Below are 13,067 nucleotides of genomic sequence, written 5' to 3' on the forward strand. Positions count from 1 at the left end.
GCTGTGGGATGGCATCCCATTCTTCAACCTGTATTTTACCAGACAGCCAGTGTGGTTGTGTTGGTCACTCTTACACCAACAGCACGCCCAAGCTAATCCCAAAGAGTTCAATGGGGTTGAGGTCAGGACTGCTAGCTGGCCTCTCCACTCCCAAATTCTGGAGGTAGTCTCTGATAAACCCCGCTCTGTGGGGGCCAGCTATGCCATCTTGGGGATAGAGTTTAGTCCCAGACTATGGAGATACAGGGTTGTTACTGGTTGCAGAATCTCATCTCCATATCTCTCCACATTCAGATTGCTTCCAACGACGACAAACACCTGACTGTCAGAAGCTCCATATAAGAGTCAGTGGCCACAGCAGCAGGATCAGCTGTTTGGCATTGACAGAGAAGGTTTGGCAAATTTTTCATGGACCAACCCACATACTCAGCTCTGCTGCTCATCCCACAAATGCACGTTCACTATGGCACCATTAAGAGAGGAAATGAACAGACTTTCAACGTAGAAAGATTTGTTGACCAGAGGCATTGTTACAACAAAGAAATAATCTACCAAACACTCATTTCCCTCATTTTTATGCTAAATTTATTACATTTGTAGGAAGGTAAAAATGTAGATAATTTCCCACAGATATAAATGTGAATATGAAAACTGACTGTGATCATTGTTGCTTATTGCTGCCTTTTTTTCTTTACAACTGCCAGTGTGTTCAAGTCACCTTAAGCTCAAGTCAAATCAAAAAACTTAGTCATGGCAATTTTTTGTTCGCCATGAAACAGGAAGTAGTGTTTTGAAGTCTTAAAACACTGGTAGAGCCGTGAATCTGAGCAGAGTAGATTAAAATGTGTCAAACAGCACTCTGAGGAAATCATAAACGATGTAAAGAAACACTGTTCAGGCAGCACAGCGGTGCAGAGGTTAGCAAGGTGGTTCCTGCTTCCTGGTCAGGGCCTTTCTGTGTGGATTTTCATGTTCCGTGCATGCGTAGGTTCTCCCTGGGTACTCTTGCTTCCTCCCACCACCAAAGACATGCCCATTAGGTTAACTGATAACTCTTAATTGGCCGTGGGTGCGAGCGCGAGGTTGTCTGTCTATATGTCAGCCCTGTGATTGGCTGGCTGCCAGTCTAGGGTGAACCCGGCCTCTCATCCAATGACAGCTGGGATAGGCTCAAGCCACCAAACGGGATATGCGAATAATGGCTGGATGAATGTTCACCCAGCCAATTTTACTGTTTTACAGTGGATCGAAGTTACTACAGTTTAGAGAGACGTGAGTTTAACGTTCCCATAAACGTAAAAAATCCCTGCAGATATAATAGTTGTCGTGTTTGCAGTAGGTAAATGTAGAAACTGTTGTGCTATTTATTCATTAAAAGCTGCAGTTTTGTACTTCACTGGTGTATTCTGTTTGTGGGTTTGCAGGTGTTACAGTCCAGCTTTGTTAAATGTTACTGAGTCCTATACTCACATTGGTTCTTTATAGATATTATAAAGAAGAGTCAGTTTAAATCCACCCTCTGGTAAAATGTCCTCAGGTAATATTTGTCATGAATCAGCACTTTACACATGAAAATTGATTGATTGATAACTGAACTGTCACGAGGAGAGGTCAGGAAATCTGACAAGAAACAAAATAATGTGAAAAACTGTGATGGTGTTATTTGGCGTTCTTATCTGTACTTGGTATCAGTGACGACTCAAAACTTGGTCTGATACAAAAATGGTATTGGGTGCGTCCCTCTAGATCAGTAAAAACTTAGTTTAAGGCATTCTCTATGCCTGCATTAACATGTTTTATGGAATAATTCTGTAAACATCTGGTTCCATTAAAGCACCCAGTTAGTCTCATCACACAGCATGCAGTGACCGTTAACACTAACAGTCAGGGTCAGCCTTTTGTGATGATCCAGTTTTCAATTAAATTGAAAAACCCTGCTGATTTTTTTATGGCTCCACCAGTGGTTTAAGACTCTACAAACAGCTTCCTGTTTCATGGCGAACAAAGATCACATGACTTCATGTTTTGATGTGTTTGAGCTTCTGCTGACTTAAACCCAGAATAAAAAGGTATTTCAAGCTTAAATTAGCTTTAATTTTATAAGTTTAAAGGTGTTATCAATACCATATATGTTCCACCAGAGTTTGGGTCAATCTCTTTTCTACCCCTTCCCCTTGCCCCAGGAAACAGAGTGGTAAGGGTTATAGGTGAAAACATTCCCCCTTCAGAAACGAGGCACCTTTTGATGGCCGTTATGCTGACAGGCTACCGCTGCCTTAGATTGTTAAAGGTGGAGCTTCTCAGCAAATCAGACTGATGCCAAGGCTGGCTGGGGGACGGGCAAAAACGTCTCTGTCGAGACAAGCTTTCAGTGTGACTCTTTGCTCTTGTTTGAAAAAGAAATGTGGTTCAGTTCTGATTAAAATGCCGCTTTCCTCCAGCTACATTCTAGCCAACGGCTACGGCGGCAGCAGCCATTGGATACAGCGGCAAACTCCACCATAATGATCCCAAACCCATGCAGACAGGGAGAAAAGCAAAAATCTTCTGTGATGAAAATCTTTCAGTGTTGGTCTCTGCCCTTTTTGAATAAAGACACGTTGTCCAGTTTTGACGAAACTGCCGCTGTGGCTACATCCGAGCTAATCATTTACTAGCAGGCATTATACACAGCCACTCACAACAACTAACCCTTAGCAGGTCGGCAGAAGAGCGAGAACATCTTTCACATCATGAGAAGCTTTTAGTGTTGTTTTTATTCTTTATTTCATACAGAAACCTGGTCCAGTTCAAGTAAAACTGATGCTATGCTAAAGCTACATCCCAGGTAATCACCACACAGGAGCAGCCATTGTAAACAGCTTTAAGTACAACTAAGCCCCGCCCACAGCGCAGTTCTGTAAGACCCTGAGAGTAGAGTCACTCCCTCAGTCAGACAGGAGGTCACATACAGACCCATGTGTAGGGCCGACCTGGGCAGTCAGACAAAAAAACCTGGTGGCAGGAGACATGCTCACATTAAGTTTCACACATTCAAATTCTCAGTAGCGTGTTTGGGTCAGTGGAGGACTGACGGGGACGGCTTAGTAACGCTTCGACCACCTCGTTCATACTACAGCTCTCTGTGTTGATCTTCTTCATATAAAATCTATACAGTTAATCGCCCTGCTTTACACGTTTACATACCGAAAATACAAGAAATCCCAACCCTAGTAGCTAAAGATTGACTACATGAGAAAACACAACTGGTGTATTTTCTATAATTAATTATAACTGCTGAAAATATTTATAATATAATAATATTTACATTCATGTATCTCCTTCATAATCTGCTGTGCCATTTTGCAAGTGAACGTGGTGCATGGTGGGAAATTCATCGTACCCTTCGGTTTGAAGTGTGGCCCTTAGCCCTAGTCCTCTATTCAAGAGAGAACTGGGACACCCCTTCACCTGACGTGAACACACAAAACCAAGAAAAGGGCCAAGATAAGAGCTGAGGGGTATAAATGGGATTGGTGCTTTGACATAATCCAGTAGAACTGTAGAAATACTGCCATTTTGAAAGTATCATGCTAACAAGTATGAAGTCTTGCTTTTCAGAGGAAAATTCTCTAGAGAGGCAGTTCCTTGAAAATGAAACCTCAAGATGTTGTTAGTCATAGTCTAGTTTTAGTCATCACAGATCTATGTTTGTTAGTCTTAGTCTAGTGATGACTAAAACTGACAAACACTTAATTTTCTTCAAGATGACTAAAACTAGACTATAATGTAATGTAGTTTTCGTCAGACATTCAGAATCTGTGATATTTCTCCGCTGTGGGTAAATCTGTCAAAAACAGCACAGCTGTATCTATTCTTCCTCTCAGCTGTAGAAAGCAGGGACCCCAGGTTTGGCAGAGAACACACTACCATGATTTAGTACCAGATTTAGGCAAGAAAATAAAGGCTTGAACTAAAAGTTCAGACTAAAATGTGAGGACTTTTATGGACTAAAACTAAGATATAGTAAAAATAATATGAATATATATAAATAATATAGTAATAATATAAATAGCTGGCAAAATGAACACTGCTGCAGACGGCAAAACAACAAGTTAATCTACTCATCAGCAGTGAAATTACCAGATGTGCCTCTCCTTGTCCATGTCTCTCTCAGTGGCAGAAGGAGCGCTTAAAGGGGCTCTATGTAAGATTTTTGCTTCAAAACTTCCCACTTTTGAGTCTATAATGGTGCACTTTATCCTTTATTGATGTGAACAATGAGGCTCTTTATGTCTTCCTTGTTTGCCTGTATAAGCCTGTGGAGTCGGGCCGAATTTTTCCGCGAAATCTCGACGGAAGTGACGTCGGGTACTACGTCATGCACCCCGTTGCTCTGTTTATACCTGACAGCGGCGTGTTGAATGGAGAAGGCTGCTTCCGCCAGTAAACGACCAGCTAGCTCAGCCCCAACACCCACACAAACTCCTCGAAAACATAAAAAACTAGGACAGTTTTATCTGCTGAAGCCCGTCAAGCTAAAAGAGAGTGTGACCGACGCAGGGGGAAATGGAGGATAAATATGGAAATAGAGGGAGCTACGCTCGGCGCACGGGATAAATACCGATCCAGAGATGGCCGTCTTTCTGTGGGAAAGGTAAAGCATCACTCTGGACCATGAAATACAATGTAGTGTTTATGTTGTATAAACCATATGCTACATCACGTTAGCTTGCTCACAAAGATGCTATCCAAACAACGAGAATGTCACGTTGCTCATTTAGTGTTTTCCGGATAATATTTCATCTTTTTCTTGCTTCCTGGCACTGGACTCAACTTACTGAGTTTATGTTTTGATACTTAGTTTGTAAAATACCTTCAACAATAATGTCAGCTGTCTGATATCCGTGGTCGAGGCTCCATTATCAGAGCTGAGCAACGTTAGCCCTGCTGCTTCTGCTCTAAAACGCGTCCCATTCATTACAAAACACACATTACACACGGAAAAGACGATTACATTTGTCAGTGCTGCACTGAGTCGCTAAGTTGTTCATTCATAGAAATGGTCGCGAAAATATCGTCCTTTTTAATAGCCTTTGTTACGGAAGAGTATTAGGGCCACTGAAAAAAAAATTGAGACGAAATTTTTTTTTCACTTGTGAGAAAAAAGTCTGAATTCTGAGATTAAAGTCTGAATTCTGAGATTAAAGTCCGAATTCTGAGATTAAAGTCCGAATTCTGAGATCAAAGTCCGAATTCTGAGATCAAAGTCCAAATTCTGGGATTAAAGTCTGAATTCTGAGATTAAAGTCCGAATTCTGAGATTAAAGTCCGAATTCTGAGATTAAAGTCCGAATTCTGAGATCAAAGTCCGAATTCTGAGATCAAAGTCCGAATTCTGAGATCAAAGTCCGAATTCTGGGATTAAAGTCCGAATTCTGAGATTAAAGTCCGAATTCTGAGATTAAAGTCCGAATTCTGAGATCAAAGTCCGAATTCTGAGATCAAAGTCTGAATTCTGAGATCAAAGTCCGAATTCTGGGATTAAAGTCCGAATTCTGAGATTAAAGTCCGAATTCTGAGATTAAAGTCCGAATTCTGAGATCAAAGTCCGAATTCTGAGATCAAAGTCCGAATTCTGAGATTAAAGTCCGAATTCTGAGATTAAAGTCCGAATTCTGAGATTAAAGTCCGAATTCTGAGATTAAAGTCCGAATTCTGAGATCAAAGTCCGAATTCTGAGATCAAAGTCCGAATTCTGGGATTAAAGTCCGAATTCTGAGATTAAAGTCCGAATTCTGAGATTAAAGTCCGAATTCTGAGATCAAAGTCCGAATTCTGAGATCAAAGTCTGAATTCTGAGATCAAAGTCGGAATTCTGAGATCAAAGTCCAAATTCTGGGATTAAAGTCTGAATTCTGAGATTAAAGTCCGAATTCTGAGATTAAAGTCCGAATTCTGAGATTAAAGTCGGAATTCTGAGATTAAAGTCGGAATTCTGAGATTAAAGTCCGAATTCTGAGATTAAAGTCCGAATTCTGAGATTAAAGTCCGAATTCTGAGATTAAAGTCCGAATTCTGAGATCAAAGTCCGAATTCTGAGATCAAAGTCGGAATTCTGAGATCAAAGTCCAAATTCTGGGATTAAAGTCCGAATTCTGAGATTAAAGTCCGAATTCTGAGATTAAAGTCCGAATTCTGAGATTAAAGTCCGAATTCTGGGATCAAAGTCCGAATTCTGAGATCAAAGTCCGAATTCTGGGATTAAAGTCCGAATTCTGAGATCAAAGTCCGAATTCTGAGATCAAAGTCCAAATTCTGAGATCAAAGTCCGAATTCTGAGATCAAAGTCCAAATTCTGGGATTAAAGTCCGAATTCTGAGATTAAAGTCCGAATTCTGAGATTAAAGTCGGAATTCTGAGATTAAAGTCGGAATTCTGAGATCAAAGTCGGAATTCTGAGATCAAAGTCCAAATTCTGGGATTAAAGTCCGAATTCTGAGATTAAAGTCGGAATTCTGAGATTAAGGCCGGAATTCTGAGATCAAAGTCCGAATTCTGAGATCAAAGTCCAAATTCTGGGATTAAAGTCTGAATTCTGAGATTAAAGTCCGAATTCTGAGATTAAAGTCCGAATTCTGAGATTAAAGTCCGAATTCTGAGATCAAAGTCCGAATTCTGAGATCAAAGTCCGAATTCTGAGATCAAAGTCCGAATTCTGGGATCAAAGTCCGAATTCTGAGATCAAAGTCCGAATTCTGAGATTAAAGTCCGAATTCTGAGATTAAAGTCTGAATTCTGAGATCAAAGTCCGAATTCTGGGATTAAAGTCTGAATTCTGAGATTAAAGTCCGAATTCTGAGATTAAAGTCCGAATTCTGAGATCAAAGTCCGAATTCTGAGATCAAAGTCTGAATTCTGAGATCAAAGTCCGAATTCTGGGATTAAAGTCCGAATTCTGAGATTAAAGTCCGAATTCTGAGATTAAAGTCCGAATTCTGAGATCAAAGTCCGAATTCTGAGATCAAAGTCTGAATTCTGAGATCAAAGTCCGAATTCTGGGATTAAAGTCCGAATTCTGAGATTAAAGTCCGAATTCTGAGATCAAAGTCCGAATTCTGGGATCAAAGTCCGAATTCTGAGATCAAAGTCCGAATTCTGAGATTAAAGTCCGAATTCTGAGATCAAAGTCCGAATTCTGAGATCAAAGTCGGAATTCTGAGATTAAAGTCGGAATTCTGAGATTAAAGTCCGAATTCTGAGATTAAAGTCCGAATTCTGAGATTAAAGTCGGAATTCTGAGATTAAAGTCGGAATTCTGAGATTAAAGTCGGAATTCTGAGATTAAAGTCGGAATTCTGAGATTAAAGTCGGAATTCTGAGATTAAAGTCCGAATTCTGAGATTAAAGTCCGAATTCTGAGATTAAAGTCGGAATTCTGAGATTAAAGTCGGAATTCTGAGATCAAAGTCGGAATTCTGAGATCAAAGTCGGAATTCTGAGATCAAAGTCCGAATTCTGGGATTAAAGTCTGAATTCTGAGATTAAAGTCCGAATTCTGAGATTAAAGTCCGAATTCTGAGATTAAAGTCCGAATTCTGAGATTAAAGTCCGAATTCTGAGATCAAAGTCCGAATTCTGAGATCAAAGTCCGAATTCTGGGATTAAAGTCCGAATTCTGAGATCAAAGTCCGAATTCTGAGATTAAAGTCCGAATTCTGAGATTAAAGTCCGAATTCTGAGATCAAAGTCCGAATTCTGGGATCAAAGTCTGAATTCTGAGATCAAAGTCCGAATTCTGGGATCAAAGTCCGAATTCTGAGATTAAAGTCCGAATTCTGAGATTAAAGTCCGAATTCTGAGATTAAAGTCCGAATTCTGAGATCAAAGTCTGAATTCTGAGATCAAAGTCCGAATTCTGGGATTAAAGTCCGAATTCTGAGATTAAAGTCCGAATTCTGAGATTAAAGTCCGAATTCTGAGATCAAAGTCCGCATTCTGAGATCAAAGTCAGAATTCTGAGATTAAAGTCCGAATTCTGAGATTAAAGTCTGACTTTAATCTCAGAATTCGGACTTTAATCTCAGAATTCGGACTTTTTTTCTCACAAGTGAAAAAAAAATTTTCGTCTCAAAATTTTTTTTCCAGTGGCCCCAATACTCTTCCGTACTTTGTGCCGTGTCCGCACTAGACGTTCAAATATGCTTTATTCATTTTCATTTTTAGTTGGTGGAACTTTTAAGTGTTACTTCGCTTACCTCCTCTGTACACACGATGCCGGTAAATCACCTTGGTCTGTGTGTGTATCAGCTGATAAACCGGAGGCTCGTTCATGAGCAAGGAGCGCGCCATCATGGACGAGCAACACAATATTGTTGTAGTTCGCCTAATGGCCGGCGGTGTCGCTACACTGATATTTTTCTAAATCTTGCATAGAGCCCCTTTAAACAAATTCAGCCTCCATGTTTTCAATCTCCTCTGAAATCAGCTACAACTCCAACAGAATGCACTCAGTTTTAGGGAACATGGTTTCCTGTACACAAACATGCAGGAAATGTGTCAGCAGGACCAGAACTGGCATAAAAATCCCACTGACAAGTAGTCCGGGTATTGATATCACAACATTGGGTCTTTATTGAATGCTTTGTGCAGAAATGTGGACAGAAGTCTCCGTCTATGTTAGTGTGTGGACTGTAGAGTGTGAGTGAGCCTGTAGTGGATCATACTGAAACTAGGTTATAAGTGTGTTGGTTATATAATACAGTTTGTTACTAACTGGTCACCCTTCTAACTCGCCGTTTTTGCACCTTCATGGTTGTGATTAATTTATGTGTGCTCTGTATTGTGATCCTCTAGTTACATTTTTGTGCACAGTGAGAAATCAGAGGCAGCAAAACAAGAACTGAACCCAGAATACTAACCAACAGCTCTGCGTGTAAAAGTGAAACCAAATCCTCCTCCAAACATCTCACTGCACAGCTTTTCACACAACTTCTAAAAACCTCAAACAAACTATTTTGTTTGGCTGTCTGGTGATCAGTCAGGGATCCCGTTAGTTAACAGGGTGAACTATTTTTAGTGCTGGGCTGTGTGCTGACCTCCTGTCATCATGGTCACTTCAGGTCTAAAGAAGGAGAGTCGTCAGACCCCGGCCCGGGCCGAGCGCTCGCCTGTGAGGACGGGAAACGTTTCCATTATATCCCAGAAGCGTCAGACTCAGACGGAGGGTTGTACGAGGCCCGGGCCGCCACGCGTCACGAGTCCCTGAAAGAAGCTGGAAACAGCAGCGGTGGTGAAAGGTGGCTGGTGACAGAAGTGTTAAACATCATCAGTGTGGACTGGCTGACCTGGTTTGGTACTCTGTGTGTTCTCTTATGGCTCCTCTACCTGATACTACTCTAATTTATACTTTCTACAGGAGAAAAGGAACATTTTGGACATTCAAACCTGGAAATATTTCAGACATTTTTAAGAGCAGGGACAGAAAAAGAAGGTATGTGTGGCTAATGCATGTTAAACTTTACACACTGGTAAATCTGAGAGTTAGTCACACATGTCTGTTTGGGCATTTAAATACCAAGTGGTAATTCCTAAAGCTTTGTGTGGATGCACCTTAAAAACATGATCACATATCTGACTGATGCAGAGGTGGTCTGGGATGTCTTCATCCTGATTGGTTGAGTAGATGCAACGTGTGCTGGCACGCATTAAAGACCGTCCTGACGTGATTCTGCTAGTAAACCAAAACATGACTGCATTTAAGGCCGACCAGCTTCACCTAGACTGACAGGAAGTGAAGCTCTTTTAAGAGATCTGAATTTTTCCTCTCAGCTCAGTAAAAAAGAGCCAGCCTTTCAGCTCCCAAGCTGCTCTTCATTTGGCACCATTTTGACTTTTAAATCTTAAAACAACAGAAAAAGGAACCCCTCTTTCAAACAGGAGCTGGCCCCTAGAACTGGCTCATCCATGAACAATACATCACAACGCCCTCCTAACTGGTCGTCTGGAGTTGAGCTGTCTTTTTAATCCAACCAATAGAATACCAGTGTGTCCTTTAAAAGCATGTTGATGACAACACGAGAGAAAAGCTGTTAAAGAGGCACCACTAGCCTCTTAGCTGGTGGCTAACTGGCCTCCATTCATTCTTATCAGCATGTAGGGATACCAGACCAGGGTCAGAGAGCCTCAGAGAGGATGGATGGACTGTTGTTAGAGGAGGGACAGAGAGTTCTGATAGCAGCTCAACACTGAAGACAGAGTATGGATGCCAGCTTGGTGTCACAATGCCCATAATGCTTAAATAATGCATAAATGTAAACAGGGCCAGAGTTCACCAACAGGGAAGAAACTGGTACTCAGACACCCAAATATAATAAACTATCGTTAATGAAGACCTGGAATCATTCTATCAAGGAAAGCCAATGATAATTATTCATCTGTTTCAATACCAGGAAATGATGTTTAAACTTTGTGTGTTCACTATTCAATCACTGTTTCCTGTTAAATTTTAATAAATAATGAATTCACTGAAACTGACTTTTGCACTCATGCTTTTGTTACATAATCAAAAATAATGTCAGTAGACTTTCCTGTGATGATGCTGGAATATTTTAGTGTCTCTACACCAGCGATAGCCGAGGCTTTATGTTTTTAATTTTCATGTCCAACCTCAGAATTCTTTAGAGTTCACATCCACAAGAATGCAGCAGTAGGTCATACAGCTCCAAAACATCAAGAGAACGTGATAAAGAAGGCTTCCCAGGGTTTTTCTTCAAACTTCACACTAATGTCCACTCATGATTCACTGGTTAGTTCTTGGTCAGCGTTCTTACTGGTAGGTCCACTTCCTGTTTGAAACCAGCCTCAGAAATCAGAGGAGTCGGGGTTATTCTGTTATGTTTTGACAAAAAATGAAAAAAAAAAAAACCCTCAATAACTCAGCCCTTTTACCTTTTTTGTTTCAGTCACAAGTATGGAACAACAAGAAAACAAATGTCAAAAGATGGTCAGATTTTTTTTTTATTTTTTCAGTCCCATTTTTTTTACATTATAATAAATAAACCATTCCACCAAATAATACAATGATGAACTGAAAATCTGACTCCTGCTGTGTATCCAGGTAAATACATGAGGAAGCCCAGGGTTTGTTTTTCATATTTATTTATTTGCCTCATATTAATATAGTCCTTTAAATAAGTGGTTCTCAACCTTGGGGTCAGAACCCCATTGGGGGTCGCGAGACACGGAGAAGGGGTCTCCAGATGCCTTAAAAAAAAACTATAAATATTTTTAAAAATACACTTTCCACTTTACACCAAATTTTAACCCATTTCCATCCCTTTTAACACCAATATTAGCACATTTTTGCCACTTAAAACCCATTTTTGTCCATTTTATACCCTTTCCACCATATTTTCTACCTGTTTTTGTCAATTCCAAATCAATTCTTGCCACTTTCTTCCTATAGTTGCTTCATTATTGCCACTACTAACCACTTTTTGCACCTTTTTTGCCCATTTTAACTGCAGTTTTCCCATTTTTGCCAGTCTATAGCAATTTTTCATCCCAGTTCACCTCATTTATTCATATTTTATTGTACTTTAAAACCATTTAAGCCACTTTATAATCCCCTTTAACCACTTTTTGTGCCTGTTTTTGTCTATCTAATCAATTTTTCGTTATTTTTTGGCCACTTTTATCTAATTTTTTGCCACTTTTAACCCATTTATGTTTTGTTTTATATCATTTCCATTATTAACTAATTGAAGCAATTATTACCAATTTTAAATATGTTTTTGAAAACAGTTATTTTCATTTTCAGAAGGCTATTTACCACACAAATGAATAGAAAGAGATATTTGTTTCTTCGATAAGAGTCGTTATTGTTTAGGTCAAATATAAAATATGGTTTTCACAGCTTAACTTCACAATGGACCAGGGTTTTGTTGACCTCCATGGGCCCCTAGTTTGGCTGGGTCCCAGAAACCTCCCCACGATTATTCTAGAATATTCCTGGCTGTGTTCAGCGACCTTCAGGTACAGTGGGGGTCGCGGTCTCTGGCACCTTTATTTTGGGGGTCTCGAGCTGAAAAGGTCGAGGACCACTGCTTTATATCACCAGAACTTTTACCACTGACATTATTTAAATGCATTGTAAAGGTCAAATAGGCCAAGTATTATAGTGTAAAGCACAGGGTGGCTATATAGCACTGATCATCAACTGGCGGCGTGGGGGCCAAATCAGGCCCACCAAAGCTTCCTGTCCCGCCCCCAGAAGATCATTAAATTCCAAAAAGCATGAAGAGAAAAGCATGAAGTTTTAAGAGTATCTTTTGGCTTTAAATGTCTGCAGCTGTTAAAAAAAAGAATTCATATTCAAATAGTTTTAGAATGACAATATTTGATGTTTTAACAAAATTCATTTGTCAGCCATTTTTAGTAAATATTTTAAAAGATGTGTTAAAAGTGGCAAAAATGCCCAGATTAAGTGGTTAGAGAGTGGGCGATAAGCATCCAAATGGGTTGTAGGGTGGCACAAAGGGACAATAACTTATAGGAAAAGTAGTGAAAAGAGGTTAAAATGTGGCAAACCATTACTATAAAAAGATGAAAGGGGCAAAAAGTACATAAACAATGTGTTAAAAGTGGCAAAAATGGTGGAAAAAGTAATGAAAAGTGGCAAAAATAGACAAAGTGGCAAAAAAGGCTCAAGGAGAGATGAAATAGGCAAGACAAGTGATTTAAAGGATTAAAGATGGCAAAAAAATGTGTTAAAGAGAAAAAAAGGGCAAAAAGAATCAAAACGAGTTAAAAGTGGCAAAATGGTGCAAAAATAGCCACTGGCAAAGCAGTGAAAAGGCAGGAAAGTGGGTTAAAGAGTGATAAAACAGCAAAAAGTGGCAAAAATGGGTTAAGAGTGACACAAAGTGGCAGAAATGGCAGAACGATGCAGTGAAGTAGTGAAAAGTGTGAAAGATGAGTTCATATTGGTACTAAATTATAAATGTTGAGGGACCATTGTCTAGGATTTTCAGGAGCCCAGCCACTTCTGTGGTCATGCCTGTCTCCTTATACGGCATCGGGGCAGA

At 39.9% G+C, this 13,067-nt stretch overlaps 1 protein-coding gene across 1 annotated transcript in view; it reads left to right on the top strand.

Moving 5' to 3' along the window:
• ccdc141 (coiled-coil domain containing 141) overlaps positions 1-10,525 on the top strand; it is a 67,664-nt gene extending 57,139 nt beyond the window's left edge. Inside the window, exon 28 of the mRNA XM_041807098.1 lies at positions 9,102-10,525. Coding sequence (XP_041663032.1) covers positions 9,102-9,381 — 280 coding nt within the window. The 3' untranslated portion in view covers positions 9,382-10,525. The remainder of the gene's footprint in view (positions 1-9,101) is intronic.
• The last annotated feature ends 2,542 nt before the right edge of the window (positions 10,526-13,067 follow it).

This window comes from Cheilinus undulatus, linkage group 15 (assembly GCF_018320785.1).
Source record: "Cheilinus undulatus linkage group 15, ASM1832078v1, whole genome shotgun sequence".
Taxonomy (NCBI): Eukaryota; Metazoa; Chordata; class Actinopteri; order Labriformes; family Labridae; genus Cheilinus; species Cheilinus undulatus.